At 42.2% G+C, this 18,563-nt stretch overlaps 2 protein-coding genes across 2 annotated transcripts in view; one reads left to right on the top strand and one right to left on the bottom strand.

Moving 5' to 3' along the window:
* Positions 1–12,472, top strand: part of LOC306914835 (MAGUK p55 subfamily member 3-like) — a 34,722-nt gene extending 22,250 nt beyond the window's left edge. The window contains exons 10-20 of the mRNA XM_079492040.1: positions 3,711–3,907; positions 4,612–4,676; positions 5,821–5,838; positions 6,417–6,458; positions 7,613–7,672; positions 7,966–8,124; positions 8,650–8,730; positions 9,472–9,565; positions 9,856–9,964; positions 10,486–10,605; positions 11,575–12,472. Coding sequence (XP_079348166.1) covers positions 3,711–3,907; positions 4,612–4,676; positions 5,821–5,838; positions 6,417–6,458; positions 7,613–7,672; positions 7,966–8,124; positions 8,650–8,730; positions 9,472–9,565; positions 9,856–9,964; positions 10,486–10,605; positions 11,575–11,754 — 1,125 coding nt within the window. The 3' untranslated portion in view covers positions 11,755–12,472. The remainder of the gene's footprint in view (positions 1–3,710; positions 3,908–4,611; positions 4,677–5,820; positions 5,839–6,416; positions 6,459–7,612; positions 7,673–7,965; positions 8,125–8,649; positions 8,731–9,471; positions 9,566–9,855; positions 9,965–10,485; positions 10,606–11,574) is intronic.
* Positions 12,473–12,526: 54 nt separating this feature from the next.
* psmc5 (proteasome 26S subunit, ATPase 5) lies at positions 12,527–18,320 on the bottom strand. The gene is made up of 12 exons (XM_079492042.1): positions 18,217–18,320; positions 16,627–16,698; positions 16,453–16,522; positions 16,225–16,322; positions 16,058–16,114; positions 15,677–15,907; positions 14,885–15,011; positions 14,309–14,499; positions 14,004–14,102; positions 13,775–13,885; positions 13,244–13,330; positions 12,527–12,734 (listed from the first exon to the last, which is right to left on the bottom strand). Exons 1-12 carry the CDS (start codon positions 18,238–18,240, stop codon positions 12,681–12,683), a joined length of 1,221 nt encoding a protein of 406 aa, XP_079348168.1. The 5' UTR covers positions 18,241–18,320; the 3' UTR covers positions 12,527–12,680.
* Between the last annotated feature and the right edge of the window lie 243 nt (positions 18,321–18,563).

Below are 18,563 nucleotides of genomic sequence, written 5' to 3'. Positions count from 1 at the left end.
TATTGTCTGGATGGGACTGAAAGCTGGTGCCGGTCACAGGTGGTCCCTCTGCTGTGACCGGGGGGAGTTTCCCGACGGCTTAGGTCTCTTCAGGCACCCAACAGCACGGTGCCCCTCTTCTCCACAGGCGAAACAGTGGTTGCAGTTGGGACGGCCATTTGCAACACAGTTAGGGCAGCCATATGGTCTTTCTTTCCTTACTTGTCGAGTCTGACTCTGTTTAGTGGAACACTGACAGGTGGACTGGGGCTGAGGCTCAGGTCTTGACGGATTTGATGCAGCTTTTGATTGTAGGGAGGTTACGACTTCCGTCAGAGCTTGTACTTGAGCGCTGAGTTTTTGGATGAGCTCATCTTTAACTTGCGTGTCAGGAGCAGGCTTCTCTTTGTTCACTTCATTGGTGGTCACTTCACCACTGTGAGCTTGAGCTGTCTTGGGGCGATTGCTGCGTCCCAAGCGTCGCTTCCTCTCACTTTCTTCACTTGTCGTTTTGTTGACTTGTCTTAGAAGTGCATCATCTGTGACTGCAGGGTCTGAGAGGAGTGGCTTCAACTCCCTCCTGATATCATCATGTTTCTCATTCAGGCCCTGATAAACTGTGCGAAGGAAGACATTCTGTGCTGTTTGTGCTTCGTACTTGATATCAGAGTCTGTCTGTTTTGACATAAAGATCACTTTTTGTTTGAGCCCCATCATCCTGTAGAGAAACTGCTGTGGTGTTTCATGTTCATGTTGTTTGGCACTTATCAGTTCCTGGAACAGCTCAGTACTGCTTTTCTCTCCCAGATGAGACTGTAGGAAGCTCTTCAGCTCGGCTATGGTCATGTCATCCTTGCTAGAGAGCATATCCTTGAAGTTTCCAGGCTTTATGATGCGAAACACTGCTCGTATGACTTCACCCTCAGTGTGCATTTCTCTCAGTCCTTGATCAATCTGCTTGCTGATATTGCTGTAGGTTACTTCGGATGCATTATCACCAATCTGTCCACCATGTACCTTGAATTCCTTCTTCTGGAGGAAGGGGAGGTCTTTGAGGGCAATCATACTTCCAGTATGGTGATCATGGTTGGGATGGGAGGATGTTATGACATGTGGACTGCGGGACTGGTAAGTGTGTTGTGTGTCAGTTGTGGTGTATGGACTGTGGGACTGGTGAGAAACAGTGGGTTGAGTGTGAGTTATGGTGTGTGGGCTGTGGTGTGTGGACTGGTGTGAATCAGTGGATTGAGTGTTGGTTATGGTGTGTGTATTGTGGTGTGTACTCTGATGAGAAGCAGTGGGAATGGTGTCAGTTAAGGTGTGTGGAGTAAATGAACCCTGTTTAACCTTTTTGCGCAAATCATCATAAGTAGACATCAGCTTACTGATTTGTAATTCAAGGGCATCAGTTTGAGCGGCCAAATCAAATGGTGCAATGTCAGAGTGTGTACCCGTAACATGTGTGTCAGTGTGGACACTCTCAGATAAGTGTGATGAAACATTAGCATCAGAAACAGCATCAGACACAACAGATACATCAACATCTGCTCCAGCGCCTGTACTAAAATCACTCTTAGTACGCTTAGCAATAATTTCAGCAATAATGTCTAGCATACTTCTTAACTCCGAAATGCCCTGATCATCTGACTCTAGCAAATCTGTGCTTTCCATCCATGAACACAAATAATCAATACAGCTCTCTTCATCCTGGTTGACCAACTTAGCTTGAGTAGGCCCTCGTGAGACGACTTTGGCAAGCTGTAGCAGTTCATCTGAAGAAAGGTTGAATAGCTTCTTCTTTATGGTCCAGGTCAGCGTTTTCCTCTCGTTGTCTGCCATCGTGAACATCAATCAGACACCCTCAGCTCGTGAAGTCCTTGCTCTGGCCGCAGTCAGACGCTCTCGACTCTCACAGCTCCTCGCTCTGATGATGAAGCACCCTGGCCACAGGTTCAGGAATCACTGGATCGACGTCCTACTCCGACCATCAGGTGGCGCCGATCCCGGACGAGCCCCCACAAATCTGTTACAGGTCTCAGTTGTAAGACCCATATGCAGATGAGTTTTGCTGCTGGGAAGCCCTCCTATGCCTGATAAAACAGGAATAAAATGAATAGGACAGGTGACGACGGTGTTGTCCTTTTAGCCTCCTCATGCAGAATGAGGAAGTGGGTCAGTCCATTCAACAAGTGCCTCTGAAAACGAAGCGAGTCGCCACACTGCCCCCTAGTGGTGGAAACACTAGGAAAGTTCCACTGTGTAGTGTCATTGAGCTTGGAATAAACCAAGATATAAATGCATTGTCCAATCTTGCTCATGCATTGTCCATTCTTGCTCATATAGCAATATTCTTTTCACAAAAGCAAATAACATCATCATCATCATAATAAAATAAAATACACAACATAAATGTGACCATACATTTTGTGTGCGTCACACTAGCTGCTTCAACTCGTGGCTTTGTGTGTGCCCCCTGTGACGTCATGTGGCAGCCAAGTCTATGATAACCTTTTTATTCCGTATAAACTTTTGAGTCCAAGTCAATGGCAAAATACATTTACTATGTACTATGTCATGTAGTTGATAGTGGGTGGCACAGTGGGTGCCCGTGTGACTTCATCAACATACATACTTCACGAGTGTGTCCCTTTGTGTAAGATTTGAGTAGCATTGTACTGTAGTTCTCAGTTGTTTCATCAAACAAACTACATAATAAGCACTTCAGTGGGGACACTGAATCACATGATTTCCTAGTGTAGTTTTCCAAAGATACTTCCAGATTAGCCGCCTAATTTGTTCTTCAAACACAGGTAACATTTAGTTATCTAATATAACTACATATCATAAACGATACAGAGCCACCTCCCTGACACAATGCCAAAATAATTTTAGTTTTGAATTATCCTACATCGTGGCTAATGGCTATGAGCCAACCTTTTCTTCACTTTTTATTTAAAATAAAGTCTGTGATCTTGAATGCGAAGACTTCGGTACCTTTATGTGGTTAATGGCTCATTCACATGCCATTGTAGATTGTCCTCTCGGACAAATTAACCTTGGTTCTTACAGTTGTACCAACTGATGATCTCCTATGAGTAATGAGTATTAACGGGCAGCGATTTGATCACAATGTTTTTAGCTAGCCGAGTAATTATCTTCACATGCCCATGGATTAAAGTTCTCAGTCGCTACGACTGATTGCTGTCATTTGGACTCTGGAGATGCCAGCATTTCTTCTATTTAAGCATAAGCGAATAAGCAAAAGTAGTCTATTCTACAAGCTCTCAAAAGTAGTCTATTCTACAAGCTCTCAAAAGTAGTCTATTCTACAAGCTCTCAAAGGTAGTCTATTCTACAAGCTCTCAAAAGTAGTCTATTCTACAAGCTCTCAATGCATCACAGATGCATTGAGAGCTTGTAGAATAGACTACTTTTGCTTATTTTAAGATTAGAGCATTTGATGTGCCGGTCAGACTAGCATTATGTACAGAAACGTCTTCCATAAAATCCTAATCGTCTCGGATATTTCATATAAAAGCAAACGTTAAAGCCTCAGTCTGTGGTTTCTTAACCTGATTGGCAGTATGTAACAGCAGGAACAATATCACTAAAACATCATTTAATTTACTTATTGTGTTAATTGTTTAGGAAATGGCGGCAGTAGTGTGGACTGTGGGGGCACACTGTTTCAGTCATGAGATTTTACTTTGCTTTAATCCATGCCCCTCCAGGTTTACCTACGGGCTTTGTTTGACTACACGCCATTCGAGGACAAGGCCACGCCCTGTCAGGAGGCAGGACTTCCTTTCAAGAGGGGAGACGTCTTGCAGGTCGTGAGCCATGATGATGCCACCTGGTGGCAAGCCAAGAGAGTGGGTGACTCTAACCTGCGCGCTGCCCTCATCCCTTCCACACAGTTCCAAGAGAGGTTAGCAAAGATCTGCTCTGCCTTTTCACACAAATAACTACATCTAGTCAGTGTAACCAGTTCAAGTTCTATGTATGTGGCACGCGGATGGCTGGATTATGCCTATTAATATGGACGTGGCTGTGGTCGTTTTTAAATTGTACGTTATAAATAATAATTTCGACTCAACTTGAATCAATGTCACTGCACTGACGAACGACATCATGCAAATCTGCATTGTTAGGCGACGGTTGACGTCAGTGCAAATCACTGTCGTTAGGTCAGACTAGAGCTCAATCAGTGAGAGAGAGAGGGCGGAGAGACGGGGGAGTGAGATGGAGAAAGAAGGGAAGGGTGTGAGATTGAGAGTGGGTGGGAGTGGGGTAGAGTGAGAGGGGAAAGAGGGTGTGAGAGAAGGAAAGGGAGCCTATTTCACCCATGCAATAACTCAGCCAATGCTGCCGTACCGAAACCTGAACACACTGTTCATCATTGTAATAACCCCGGCAACGCAGGGCAAGCATTTTCAGTCAACAATTTTATGTTAATTAAAAGAATAATTTTCATGTCTGAGTTTCAGTGTTCAGTGCACATTTATAGTACTGTTGCGTTAACCTTCAGCTCTCCAAGTGGACAGTGGCCATGAGGATGGCGTCTGGAAAGCTCACCAGCTTTTGATAAAAAAAAGAAATGATAGTGATGCCTTCCTTTTTATTTTTCCACAGGCGCCTGAGGTACAGAATGAAAATGGGGACTTTCCCAGCCCCTGTATCTCCAAAAACACCCACATGTAAGCTGTTTTCACCCTGGTAATTCTCACTAACATTAGCAGTATTTTGGGCTATACCAATTACACTGTACTCCATAATGTATAGATGTTCACAAAGCTGTTTACAGCCCAGCATGCATTTGCAAAACATGAGATCAGGAGATGTGAAATTCATCTCTCAATAATGTATAATCTACCATTTCGCCTGGTATTCAAATCAATTCAATCTTTATTTCAGACTCAGGGGAATCCATATCACAATAAAAACAGTGACACAACATCATAAATAAAAATAATAGAAAAAGAAATATACAATAAAAGGGGTTCCACCTTGTTCAGTTTAGAACATACAAACAAGCGTGCCAATGGTTCCACAGTCTAGAGGAGAACCTGACAGAACTACGTATAGGGTTAGTTATGACATTTATGTCATTTACACAGTTATGTCATTTACTGACTCAGATGCCCTACACATAAATCTATACATAAGGTTGCGTAGCACAGCAGAGCAGGTGGGTACCCCAACACTGACAAACATCTCGCTTGCACTGGAGCTCTCAGTAGCGTCGTCTGATACTGGCTTGTTTGGTACTTCTGACAATTTTTAAGATGAACAAATAGTGATGTAAACAATTCATGACAACTTGATATGGGGGAGGGGGGGGGGGGATTCTTTGGCTTGTAAATCTGGTGGCCTAAACCTGTTACTTTCATAATTCCATATAGAGGGTATGCGCATGCATAAAGTGAGTGGCAAATCGAGTGGCAATTTACAATTACAATTTACAATTTACAATTTAGGCATTTAGCAGACGCTCTTAATCCAGAGCGATTTACAATAAGCAAAGTGTGAACGTTGTTTAATGCAATCAGATAGGACTCTTCTGTTTGGATGTATGGGCTGTCAGAAAGTCGTTTTTTGCCACTCAGGCATTCCCGCATAACTTCCGGGTATGATGATGTCACGCACATACCCTCTATTGTTGTAGCCAAAACAACTGTAAACTGTTCATATCTGTGTAGCTCAACTGACCTTTTGCTATTCAATACTGTAAAAAATGATGCATTAAATGCACATGGATTTGTTTTTAACATTATGACTCACTACTACAGCATAATGTTTGTCAATACTCTTCTTCATTACCTCCTTCACTGCTAACCTCAGATGATCGGACAGAGAGAGGTAGGTGCTCCTGAAGGTCTCAGCACACAGACTGTGCTTTGATGGTCCCTTTTAATCACATTAGCCCTGGTGTCCCGATTTTGGACATATTTATTAGAAGAAAGAATTCAAAACTTTTAAATGTAAAAATGGATAGAAAAAAATATATATTATATTTTAAATTGCCAATCTACAGTACGAGCTCACAACACGTCACATCAACGTGTTGTGAGCTTCAAAATCGGCCATTTTCTTACAGCCAAATTATAAAATAGGGCTTAAGTGGTTAAAACCCTTTCTGTTCTTTCTCCCCCTCTCGCTCTCTCTCTCTCTCCGCACGGACGCACACACGCATACACACACACACACACACACACACACACACACTCTCTGACTAAACACACACACATTACCATTGTTAACCCTCCCTTGACTTGACTTCATATGCACTCCACTACCCACAAATCACTTGCCTGTTCCGTTCTATCGTCCCCTCCTCCTCAGACCCTTGGCAGACAGACTTCACTAAGCATCCCTCCCTCCCTCCCTCCCTCCACCTCTTACCCTGTCTCTCTCTCTCCCTGCTTGCCTCCCTACAGAAGACTGTGACAGTGAGGGCTTTCAGAGTGGACAGGACATAGGTGAGGAGGCACGAGGATGCAACAGCATTGTAGAACCATCACCGGCCCAGCCACAGCTTAGCTCAATAGCTCACCTCTACATCATGTGAACAATGTATTCTGTCGCTGTCGGGCAGAAACCTGGTGTCTATGGACGGACGGACGGACAGAACTTATATTGACTTCAATGCAGTTGTCATAGCAGCAGAACAGCATCGATGAAGCAAAAATACATATAAGGATAGAGAGAAGTAGTAACACTAGTAAGAAAATGGGTAACAATATAATAGAAAAGACAGTATGAAGACAGTATCTCAACATTTAATCTTTTTAATGTTTTATTATTAGTTTCCCTAATTTTGGGAGAAAAAAAGATTTTCCCCTATGACATCCCCAAATTAGGGATGCCAGGATGGCGTTGGCTAAGTCTTTGTTGGTTTTATTGGCTTAGTGGTTTTGGACATACAAGGTTTCTGCCCAACAGAGACGATAAGCAATACCTTGCTAAGTGGCTTAAGATTCTTGAGTTTGTGAATTGTGGGCAATTGCTTCAGGAGGAATCATCTCTTTCTTGCGGTTTTGTTTTATCCAAAGTAGTGTTTTGTGTGGATTCAGTTGTGGACAGTAGGTCTTGGAGTCAGTTGTCGGTACTTTGAATCAACATGTCACTTTCAATATCACTATATGAAACCACTCTGAGTGTGGTTTTAAAGCCTGGATCAAGCCTGGAGCAGCTACGGTATTTGCCCGTACCCCCTTTTTCTATTCAAAGGGCACTGCTGTGGATTCTGGGAGTTTCCTGTGACATCACTTTGCATTTTAAAGTTATGTTTGAAACGTCAGTTGAATCAAAACTAAAAGGTATTGTGTGCTATGGATGTGGTTGGTAGCCCTTTTAGTTTTGGTAATAATTATAGTGCGCTTGCTTGTTGGTGTGTTCTTTTTCAAAATATTGTAACCCTTGAATGTTCTTCATAGCAGCTCATTCATTTACCTTTTGCTGTGCTTCACAAGTGATCGTATCTTCATGCGACATGCTTTGTTTGGAAAAGCGTTTCTTGCATTGCCGACACAGCAATTTAACGCATGGCTACCAAGCTTACCTGCTTCAATTTGCTGAGATTTATTGAATTTACATTGGGCTGTTTGAATAAATGGTCTAATGCTAGTTGTAGTTTCTCCTAAGAGTAAGGCGGCCCGTGTCTCCTGTGCTTTCTCATGGGATTTTTACGCAGGTACCCTTACTGACTTCTATTGGTGTCATTCAGTGTGTTTGTGTTTTTTCTTGTGGCTTTTATTGTCTGGCGGGAGTTTTATTAGGATTTATTACAATTAATGTGTGCTTGAATGTTTTTCCAATTTTTTTTGCTGACTTTTGAAATAAGTTTACTAGTATTTTGAACTATTTTCATTATTTTTGTTTTGGTTCAAATTTCAAAGTGGCAGTGTGATAATAATGACACATTACTAAGGGTTTAAGTCTGTCCATCTCACCTGTGTCTGTCTGTCTGTCTGTCTTGCCTCATAGCTGGCCTGCGCAGAAGTTTCCGTCTCAAAAAAGACCGCCAAGGTTCACCAGGAGAACCTAGTACTCCAGTCGCCACACAGACAGACTTCCTGATCTATGAGGAAGTGACACGATATCAGCCTAGTTCGAATGACAAGCCCCGGCTCATAGTGTTGATAGGTTGGTCCAGCTTTGCTCATTACTTTAAAACAGGTTCTATGATGCATACTGTAACTTAACCACTTTCAACCTTGTATCCCAATTGTGTGTGTGCCATAAGTGAAAAACTTCAAACAATTCCTAAAATGTCCAAAGATATTCCTAAATTAATTAGGATGGCTGGAATTTCGCTTTTGGATGGAGTAAGAAGCTCATAGTACACCCGGAGAGACTCTGAGTACAGTCACTGACGTGTGTGTGTGTGTGTGTGTGTGTGTGTGTGTGTGTGTGTGTGTGTGTGTGTGTGTGTGTGTGTGTGTGTGTGTGTGTGTGTGTGTGTGTGTGTGTGTGTGTGTGTGTGTGTGTGTGTGTGTGTGTGTGTGTGTGTGTGTGTGTGTGTGTGTGTGTGTGTGTGTGTGTGTGTGTGTGTGTGTGTGTGTGTGTGTGTGTGTGTGTGTGTGTGTGTGTGTGTGTGTGTGTGTGTGTGTGTGTGTGTGTGTGTGTGTGTGTGTGTGTGTGTGTGTGTGTGTGTGTGTGTTTTGATAGGTTCCCTAGGCGCCAGGCTCAATGAACTCAAACAGAAGGTGATCGCTGAGAACCCTCGGCGATATGGAGTGGCTGTGCCTCGTGAGTCCTTCAAGCTATTCTGCCTGGCTCTTTTAAAACAGCTCTCCATTGTACATCTACTATGGCTGTGATTGCTTTGAAGCCCTACATTCCTTAATGTCGGCACTGCAGTATAATCACAGCATGTACATATCTTGTTGACTGTACTGAAAATGAATATGGGGAACAGCCTCGGCTAATAGACTATTCTTAGTATAGTATAAAGGTAGTCGCTCCTATAGTATAAAGGTAGTCGCTCCACAATGCATTGAGTACCTCAATGCATTGTGTCAGCAATCAGGGGCAAGCTGATGTCAACTACATTTGGGTAAAGTGGTTGTTCAGGCATCTATTGTCGTGGCCAACGAGATTGTGTGATCTCAAGCTCTTCGATTCAGAGCTTGTTTTGGGTACCGGTTCAGAAGCCATGAGCTAATATAAATAAATGTATGAGCCCTCTCATATACTTACATAAACCAACAATGAACACACTAGAAATAGCACAGCAATATGCAGGCCTATGTTGTTATTTTCTGCCTTTCAAAGGAGAAATACGGTAGGCATATAGCACTGTTCAAATGACCTGAAAATAAGGCCCACCCTTACAGTACACATGGATCAAAAGTGCTTCCTGGACATAATGCTTTATATGAGAAGGATGGATCAAAATGCACACCCAGGTTTATTTTATTGTTGTGCACAAGAACAATATGCAGGCAATCATTCACGCATCCATATTCCTTTCCATGTTTTGACCCACAGATACCACTCGGCCCAGGAAGAGTCACGAGAGAGAAGCAGTAGAGTATCACTTCATTACTAAAGCAGCCTTTGATGCAGACATCCACAATAATAAGTGAGTCCTCGAACTGGACACGAGTACGACAGGGATATTTAACCGCATGAACCCCAGCGTCCCTATTCTGGGCATGAAAAAAGCAGATCTACAAGCTCACAACACTGAGTTTGTAAAACAGCTAATCTCTTTCCAATCTATATTCTATATTGTTCTAATTTGAGGAGAGATGGAGCACATGGACTGTTATCAGTGTGGATATTAAAATAAAAGAAAATTACTTGAGATAATAGGGAAAGCTAAAAAGAAATCATTCTCATGAAGATTGGTGATTCTTTTTTTTTTTGCAGATTCATTGAGTATGGGGAATATAAGGACAACCTGTACGGCACCAGTCTGGATTCCATCCGCAGTGTTTTAGATCGAAACAAGGTGTGTCTGGTGGACGTGCAGCCAGAGGTGAGTATCATGTAACATTTTGACATTTAAACGCCGTTAATTGTTGCTGTCAGGTGGAAACCTTGCATATCCAAAACCGTTCCCTTTTTTATTATTATAAGCTCACAATGCACCGCGATGCGTTGTGAGCTTGTAGATTGTGTGTGACACTTTTGAAGTGAAGTAGGGCATTCATTTACGAAAAAACAAAGGGTTGAAATATGGAGATGCAAGGTTTCGGAATCAGAATCACCTTAAATGGGGACTAAACCATAAGACTCACTTTGCCATGCAAAGTAAAAAATAATCTAAAGGGCTAGCCTGACTTTGGCATTATTAGTTGACAATAATAATAAACTAATTTGGGTCATGTTGGCAGTGCACACCTGCCTCTAAAACACCTATTCATAGCGGTCTTGTTTTAGTTTACATGATGTACCAAATTTAGCCTAGGCCATTATACTATGCCAAATAGGTGTTTTTGTGGGCTGGTAGATGGGCTATTTTTGCCATAAATGTTGGCTATTTTCCACTCTTAACAGGCGTTAAAGACACTCCGTACTGCCGAGTTCAAGCCATATGTTATCTTTGTGAAGCCTCGGCTCCAGGACAGCCAATGCAGACGGGCCGGTTCATCCTCTTCACTAAATTATTCCATCACGGTAAGTTACAACAGGGGTATTAATGCTATAGTTATTATTTAGTCTGTTAATACTTTTCTTCATTGGTTAAAAATATTTATAAGAACAAACAGTCAAGACTCCTTGGCATCCCTAGTATTTTGGCATGTCATTCTCTAGATTAAATCTTTGCAAAAATAGTTCTTCAAACTCATAGGTTTTTCTTTAATAACACTGTCTCATAAAATCTACTATAAAATAGGGCATAAAAAGATATGGAGATTTCTGCCTGACAGTGACGGCTTGTTGATCCTTTATGTCCGCACTAGTTATCAATACTACGTCAAATCACATTAGTTTGCATTACAGCACCAAAGAGACTTAAAGAGAATGGCATGCATCTCTCATGGCATGCATCTTAAAAACTGGGAAAGCGTCTGTGTCATTTTAGAAATAGCAGATCTACAGACCTCCGACACTACCCCAAACCCAACCCTAACCGCGAGCACGACGCAACGCATGGCATCAGCCACGGAACACCCGCCGAGAAACACTGTCGTGTTTCTCGGCGGCATCAGTCTGACACTACCCCAAACCTAACCCTAACTGCAAGCACAACGCAACGCACTGCTCGGAAGCGAGCAACAGTAGAGTGTCTAAAGTTTCCCCGCCAGCTGCCACCCCTTCTCCCGGCACCACCGCGGCTGTTACCGGCACTGCCGAACGGACCGAGATGGAGCGGCAGTGGAGGGACATAATCCCCCGGCAGCGTTGCGGCTGATGCCGTTGCCGGAGAATGCACTCGCTCCTTCTGGATCTACAAGCTCACATCAAGTCACTTTGTACCATGCTGCGAGCTTGTACATCTGCATTTCTGAATATTTTTGAAAAATCTTGAAAGTACGAGAACTAGATTTAGAAGGCATTTGTAGAATCAGCCTCGGGTCTTAAAGTAGCATTTGGAACAGTATTCCAACAAGTCAATGTGACTGCATGCTTGTTTGTGAGCAGGGGGAGGATCTCCAGGAGATGAGACAGTCATCGGAGCAGATAGACGAGCGCTACGGCCACTGGGTGGACCGCATCCTGGTCAAGGAGGACCCAGTCAGTGCCTTAGCGGAACTCCAGGCCATGCTGGAGAGGGTGGAAGCCGTGCCCCAGTGGGTGCCCATCTCTTGGGCCAGGACCTAGATTGGTGGACATGATGAACCCCAACTAGTAGGACCGCCACGTGGCCCTTGTGAGGTGAAGTGTCGAGGCTCCTGTCAGGAACCCGACAGATTATTTGGACCATCCAGTGTTCACTGCCATACTACTACACCCATTCCCTGAATGAACATCTGTGTGATGTTTTGTAGTACCATAAAGCAGTGGTTCTCAAAGCAGGGGTCCTTGAGGGGGTTCCAGGAGGTCCCCAGATAAATTAGTTAACATCAAGAACAGTTTAAATCTTGTGTGGCACTAAATCTTTTAGGGGTCCACAGGATAATACCACATTAATTAGGGGGTCCTTGACATAAAAGGATTTGAGAACCACTGCCATAAAGGAACACCTTTGAGTAAAAATAGATACATACACACATTGTAAATGCTACAGTAAATGTATCTAAAGTTCTAAACCGTAACAGTCGTACCTGGCAATGTAACTGAAAGGGCATGCAATACCTGCATGCAGGCCAACGCTACAAGCTTAAAAATGTATATCTAGTACAATATATACAGGAACATCAGTGTGTGCCGTGTCAAGTAAAGAATTTGAACATTTAACACGATAGATCTGTACTATAAGGTGAATAAATGTGCATACTATCCAGTGTTCCATGCCAGGAATATGTGTGCTTATGTGAATCTGTATCATCACATCTGATTCAGCAAATGTCCCACAAATAAAGTGAACAAGAAAACTACATTTTCAATTTGTATTCATCAAGTTATTAGAAAAGAAAACTCCAACCATCCGGGATCTTAGTTGGGAGACAACATTTATTTAGAATGACTTTTCGGTAACAATTACAAACCGAATCTTAAACAAAAAGAAGAAAAAAGAAAAGAAATATACATGTGTGAGTTTGCATGGGAAGTGTCTGCACTGGGAGGGTGCAGCAAACCAAGGGACGTTACTTCCACAGCTTCTTGATGGACATATTCTTCTCGCTGTCCTTCTGCATCACCTGGTGAAAACCACATTCAAATACACCAGTTTAGTTTAGAAGCATTATGCTACAAACACCTTCGTTGACATTATATATGGTATTCATAGCAATAAGCATTGTCAGTTCCCTCTGCAAAGTAGGCGCCTGTAAAATATGTAGGCCGTGATTATGGCCTGCCTATTACGGTCATATGTAGACTAATCTTGCATCACCAGACCATCTCATCAAAATCACGACTTGAAGCTCTGGCTATATCCAGCCTATGGCCCTATGCAAGAAATGAGCTTAATTCACATCATCTAAGCAGTGTGTTGATGAGATCTGAATGCATTCCCGGTTTGCTGCAGGACAATGCATGTATGGTTAATCCCAATATGTGTAAGAATATGTTATTAATTAAATGTAATTTTTGATCTGACAATGACGGTGCTGTCTGCTCCCAACCAAAGTAGAATAATCGTTTTGTTAGATCCTGTGGGAAACCAAATCTGTTCAAGTCACAGTCCTATAATGTGTCGTTAACAAACCTTTGCCACGGCCATCTCAAAGTCCTCCTGGGTGACGTGCACTCTCCTCTCTCTCAGAGCGTACATCCCCGACTCGGTGCACACACCCTGCCAACACAAAATCCACCATGTAAACAATGAATGCTGTGTTCTGCTACACCATATTGCACTGCCAAACTGAGTCCAATAGGCAACAGTTTCATGAGAAAGATTTGTAAGCCATAAAGCGGATGCGTTTTCCTTGGGTACAATACGGCAGCCATCAGGTTGCAATGACTACATGATTACTGCCTTCATTGCGTTAAAGGTGGTGAAAAAGCTAACCTAATGCAACAGAGGTGTTGTAAAGGTGTGATGTCTGGTGGCTGAATGTTGTATATTATGCCTTTACATTTTAACCAAATAAACACCTGTAGTAGTGGACTCGAGTTACAACTGTACTTGGACTCGAGTTACAACTGTACTTGGATCGGCTATTTTGGCTAATGTTCCCTCAGAATATGGACGTTGGGGTTAAAGTGGTTAAACGGAGTCCTGGCCCCCATACCGTACCTTGACTTCCGCTCCAGAGGCTCCGGGCATGAGCTCGGCGATCTTCCTCAGATTGATGCCACGTGTCAGATTCATCTTCCTCGAGTGAATCTTCAGGATGTCCAGACGGGCCTGAAGGGGTGGACAGGGATGAAATGAGACAGTGAAAAGTAGAATACATGATAAATGTATGGGGTACACAAACATGGGAGTATAACTATAGGAAGTCCAAGTGCCGGGTGGTACAAACCTCCTCATTGGGAGGGGGAAACTCAATCTTTCTGTCGATCCTGCCTGGCCTGAGCAGAGCAGAGTCCAGGATGTCAATACGGTTGGTGGCCATGATGACCTTGAAGAGATAAACAGGTGTAAGTTAAGAATTATCTGAACACGATGCAGTATAGTGAACACTTTAGATGAGGGAGTTTATAAGTAAGTCAGAAAATATTTATCACACTGAAACTATTCCACTAATTGAGTCTGGTACTCCACGCTTGAAAGGCCAACCACACTTTGAAATCCCCAGCGTTAGATCCTAATGTGTGTGTGTTCTACCTTAATGTTTTTGGTGGCCTCAAAGCCGTCCAGTTGATTGAGCAGCTCCAACATTGTCCTCTGCACCTCGCTGTCTCCTCCAGAGCCGCCCTCCAGGCGCGATGAGCCGATGGAGTCGATCTCGTCCATGAAGATGATTGAAGGAGCGTGCTCCCTGGCCATGACGAACAGCTCGCGCACCATTCGGGCACCTGGAACAACAAGGCATTTTGTTCAGATAAGAGTCCATTTTAGAGCAGGGGTCTTCAATGTTTTTCAAGCAACGGACCCCTTAGCTCAGATAGAAGCAGGCACCCCCACTACATTGTATACAATTGTGTGAGATAGCTTCATTACAAGCTCACAACGCCATTGTGAGCTTGTAGATCGGTTATTTTTGGCTAATGTTCGGAATAGGGATCAAGTGGTTAATGTAAAAAAAAAAAAGAAAGTTCCCAATTCCCATCACACAAAGATTTGGCGCCTGCCCCTGTAGTAACTCTGAGAACCCTCTGTTGAAGACCCATGATCTATTCTAGAGGACAGTTGAAATTTTAGAATAAAAGATAAAGAAATGAGCCACCGCGCAGAACTCACCCTCTCCGATGAACTTCTGAACCAATTCAGAGCCAGAGACCCTGATGAAGGTGCAGTCGGTGTGGTGGGCCACAGCTCTGGCCAGCAGGGTCTTCCCTGTGCCTGGAGGCCCATACAGCAACACACCCTGAGCACAAGGAGTTAGACGGACTAATCAGAACCATTTATCCTTTTCTTATTAGGTGAATTGGCAATGCATTACTCCCAGTAATATATCCGTTTTTAATTATGTTCATGTGGCATCATGTGGCAAGTAGAAACTATGAATTGTTGGCTTCAGGTAGGCGATACAATTACACGCTAGTGAACTTTCTGCAAATGCGGTTTATTAATCTTTTGTGCCTGCTAGCGAAGCACTCATGAACCGAATGAGTGATTGTTGCATTACTATATGCATTATTCTACTCTGAAATCAGTTTACTTGTACAAAACAATGTATGAATCATGATGGCTTTGAGGCTATGCCACTACTGCTACTCAACCGTAATTTTCCATTAACAATGTTCCTCTTTGACATGACATGACTCTTTGATGCATGAGTTTTCTCATTTGAGTGGTCCTGACCGCTGCCATGTGGCTGTTTGGTCTGAGAGCAATGCTTGTCTCACTCAAATAAGAGCTTATAGTCTCAGATTGGGCTATAGGTTGAAAAGTGCAACATAGAATGCATTCTTATCATAAATCAAAAACTCTTAATGTTTGGATTGCTCATAATTTGTATAAAAAAATATATATTTTCACAGAAAGGTGACAGGTTTGTTGGTCTGTTTTTGTGTGTTGTGAATCACATACCTTTGGCTGAGCAATGCCCAGAGCTTCAAAGAGCTCTGGATGCTTGACAGGCAACTCAATCACTTCTTTGATCTCCTTGATCTGCTTGTCCAGGCCACCAATCATTTCGTAGGTGGAGTCTGGCACTTTCTCCACCATCATGAGGGACACCAGAGGGTCTACCTTGTTGGGAAGGATCTTATGCAGGGTATAGCTATCGTTGCGCAGAGCCACACGGCAATTGGGAGTCACCTAGTAAGAGAATTTGATTGGTTAGTTACCACGGTAGAAATGACAATAGTGAAAATATTGCACAGTTTATTGGTGCTAAATACTAACATTAAAAGGAAACTATTCATACTTTGTAATAAGAACAAAATAATAAACAAAGAAAGCACTAACATCATTGATGTCAATGTTCTTGTCCACATCCACAACAAATTTGCCCTCTGGGTGCACCTGAAAATGACAAGGAGAGCAGTTTAGACCACCATCTAGTGGTCGATAATAGTATGCCATCTCAGTCTGCATTAGTATTGTGTCAAACAGAACTCAGGTATACACAATACCTTCACAAGCACTTTCTTTTTGTCCATAGCTCTAACTACTTCCCCCACATACGATCCCTGTTCCTGGAGCAACTGCAACTCCTCGCGAAGGAGACGCACTAAAACAGAGCAGAGGTTGTATTTAAATGTACAGTTGGTGTGTCATGCCACTGCCACATTGCTCGTAGGAATGGTCTGACATGTTTTGAGAATAAAAGTTGATAACTTGGTCTGCAAATAATGATGCACCTTTAGCATTGAGTTCATTCCTCTGTGCCTGAAGACGTCTGAGATTCTGGCTTTTGTCATTCACTGTCAACTGTAGTGTAGAGAGAGAAAAAAAACGTTCAAGTTTGACTGGCGAGAAAGTAGTGCAGTTATAGATTTGAAGAACAATTGAGGAGTTAAAGGATCTTCTCTCACCTGTAACTCTTCTATTTTTGACAGGTAATACTGCCGAAGGCCATTGCCTCCTTTACTGTCCCCAATTTCCATCTGTTGAGACAAAAGACATTTCACATTGTCTTCATTTGATTGATTGATATAAATATTTATTAACAGTATGCCGAATAGGTACATTTCAAGCACAACTCAATATAAAAACTGTTAACTGTGGACGACACTGGTTTAATAGGGTCCACCATTTTCAATTCATAACATTTAGAGACGTACAAATATACACTTAAATTTCAGCATCAGCATGTGTAGGTCTGTATTGCAACAGTTACATTGCAAAGGATGCACTTACTGTATAAGTTAATGTGGTTAAGACAAGAGCGAGCATCTGCTAAAAGCCTTAATTGTAATTATAAAGGGAAAGCATGTAGACAGCACAATAATTGCATTGTATGTAGTCATAGCACATCATAGTACATATGTATAGCATAGTATATATGTATATTTAATATGTATAGTGTCATTATATAGATATGTTCTAGTTACGTTCTTAGCTTACGCATGTTTCTTGATAAATGCATTTTATATATGTGATGTATTCCCATACTTTTGTTCTTGCCTAATGTAAATCGCTCTGGATTAAGAGCGTCTGCTAAATGCCTAAATTGTCTAAATTGTAAATTGTAAAGCCAAGGCAAACTGCCAATTCAGATCTCATATTTCCATGAGTCTTTAGCTCATAGAAACTGCATTTTCAGGTCAGGTATTGTATCCAATCAGGATAGAGAACATCAGGCAGGATTAGAGATTAAACAGGTGAAATTGGAAGTGATGACATAAATTGGAACTGGAACTATATAAAATCAAATGCATGGGTACCGTCAGTCTCCCACCTGAAAATGTTTGGTCTCTTCACCAAAGAGCTGGAGGGACCCCTGTTACTTAACAGCCTAGCAATTAAGATCAGAATAGTGATTTAAGCATAAATATACGTGTTGTTTTGACAAAAACATATCAAAATGTTCTGTAAAATCACCCTAATCCTCAAGCAGAGGTCTTAATGAATTGAAAATGGAGGAGCCTGATGTAAACAAGCTTTTTCTGGTTGTATCCTCTTAGCAGTTTTTGTATTGACTTGTACCTTCCGTGGACTGTATCCATTCTGGAAACTGTTAAAAATGTTCAATCAATCTGCATATTAACTACTATTTGTTGTTTGTTCAAATGCAAGAAACAATATCGCTATGTCAACTGATTTCTCATATCTGCTTTGATGTCAGTGGTAGTTTAACGATCATATTTTCAGTTCAGTGTAAGGTAAAAAACACCACGACATAGAAATAGAATAAAGAAGTTTAAGGACTATATTTGACAGCCGGTGAACTTTAGCAAGCCTACATCATGACGTTAGCTTGTTAGCTTATAGCTACAATGAGACAGCAAACCGGTACAGTAATTGTTTTTGACTGAGTTGAAATTAATAACATTAATATTTTCACAATGGTCCAGAGACTCGTTTCACCATGATGGCAGCCCGACCGACCTGAAGCCTGGACACAACGTTTTATTCACACTATGATATTTACAACAAAGAGAAGTGTAAAAATCAGCACTTACATGATCCATTGCGTCCGTCTCCATCTTGAAAAAATACCCACACTTCCGTCAGTTGTCGCGAGACTTTCCAATTCAATTCTAATGAGCTTTATTGGGATGAGAAAACATACGTTTACATTGCCAAAGCAAGCGTCAAAAATCTAAATATAATAAAAAATAGTTGAAAGTGGGGTTAATTTATACAGTTGGAGGGGGTACCCGGTACAGCATTTTGTAAACAGAACTACCGGTAAGTCACACTGCATCGTTATTACATGTTATACATGGAATCAACTTTTTTGTGAGGAGCGCCACCTACTCCAGTTTGTTCGCACTGCAGACGCAGTAACGCACGCCTCTTTCAGTAC

This window comes from Electrona antarctica (genome assembly GCF_951216825.1).
Source record: "Electrona antarctica genome assembly, chromosome: 22".
Lineage (NCBI taxonomy): Eukaryota > Metazoa > Chordata > Actinopteri > Myctophiformes > Myctophidae > Electrona > Electrona antarctica.
The sequence above is the reverse complement of the archived record's forward strand: the minus strand, read 5'-3'. Positions and strand labels throughout refer to the sequence as shown.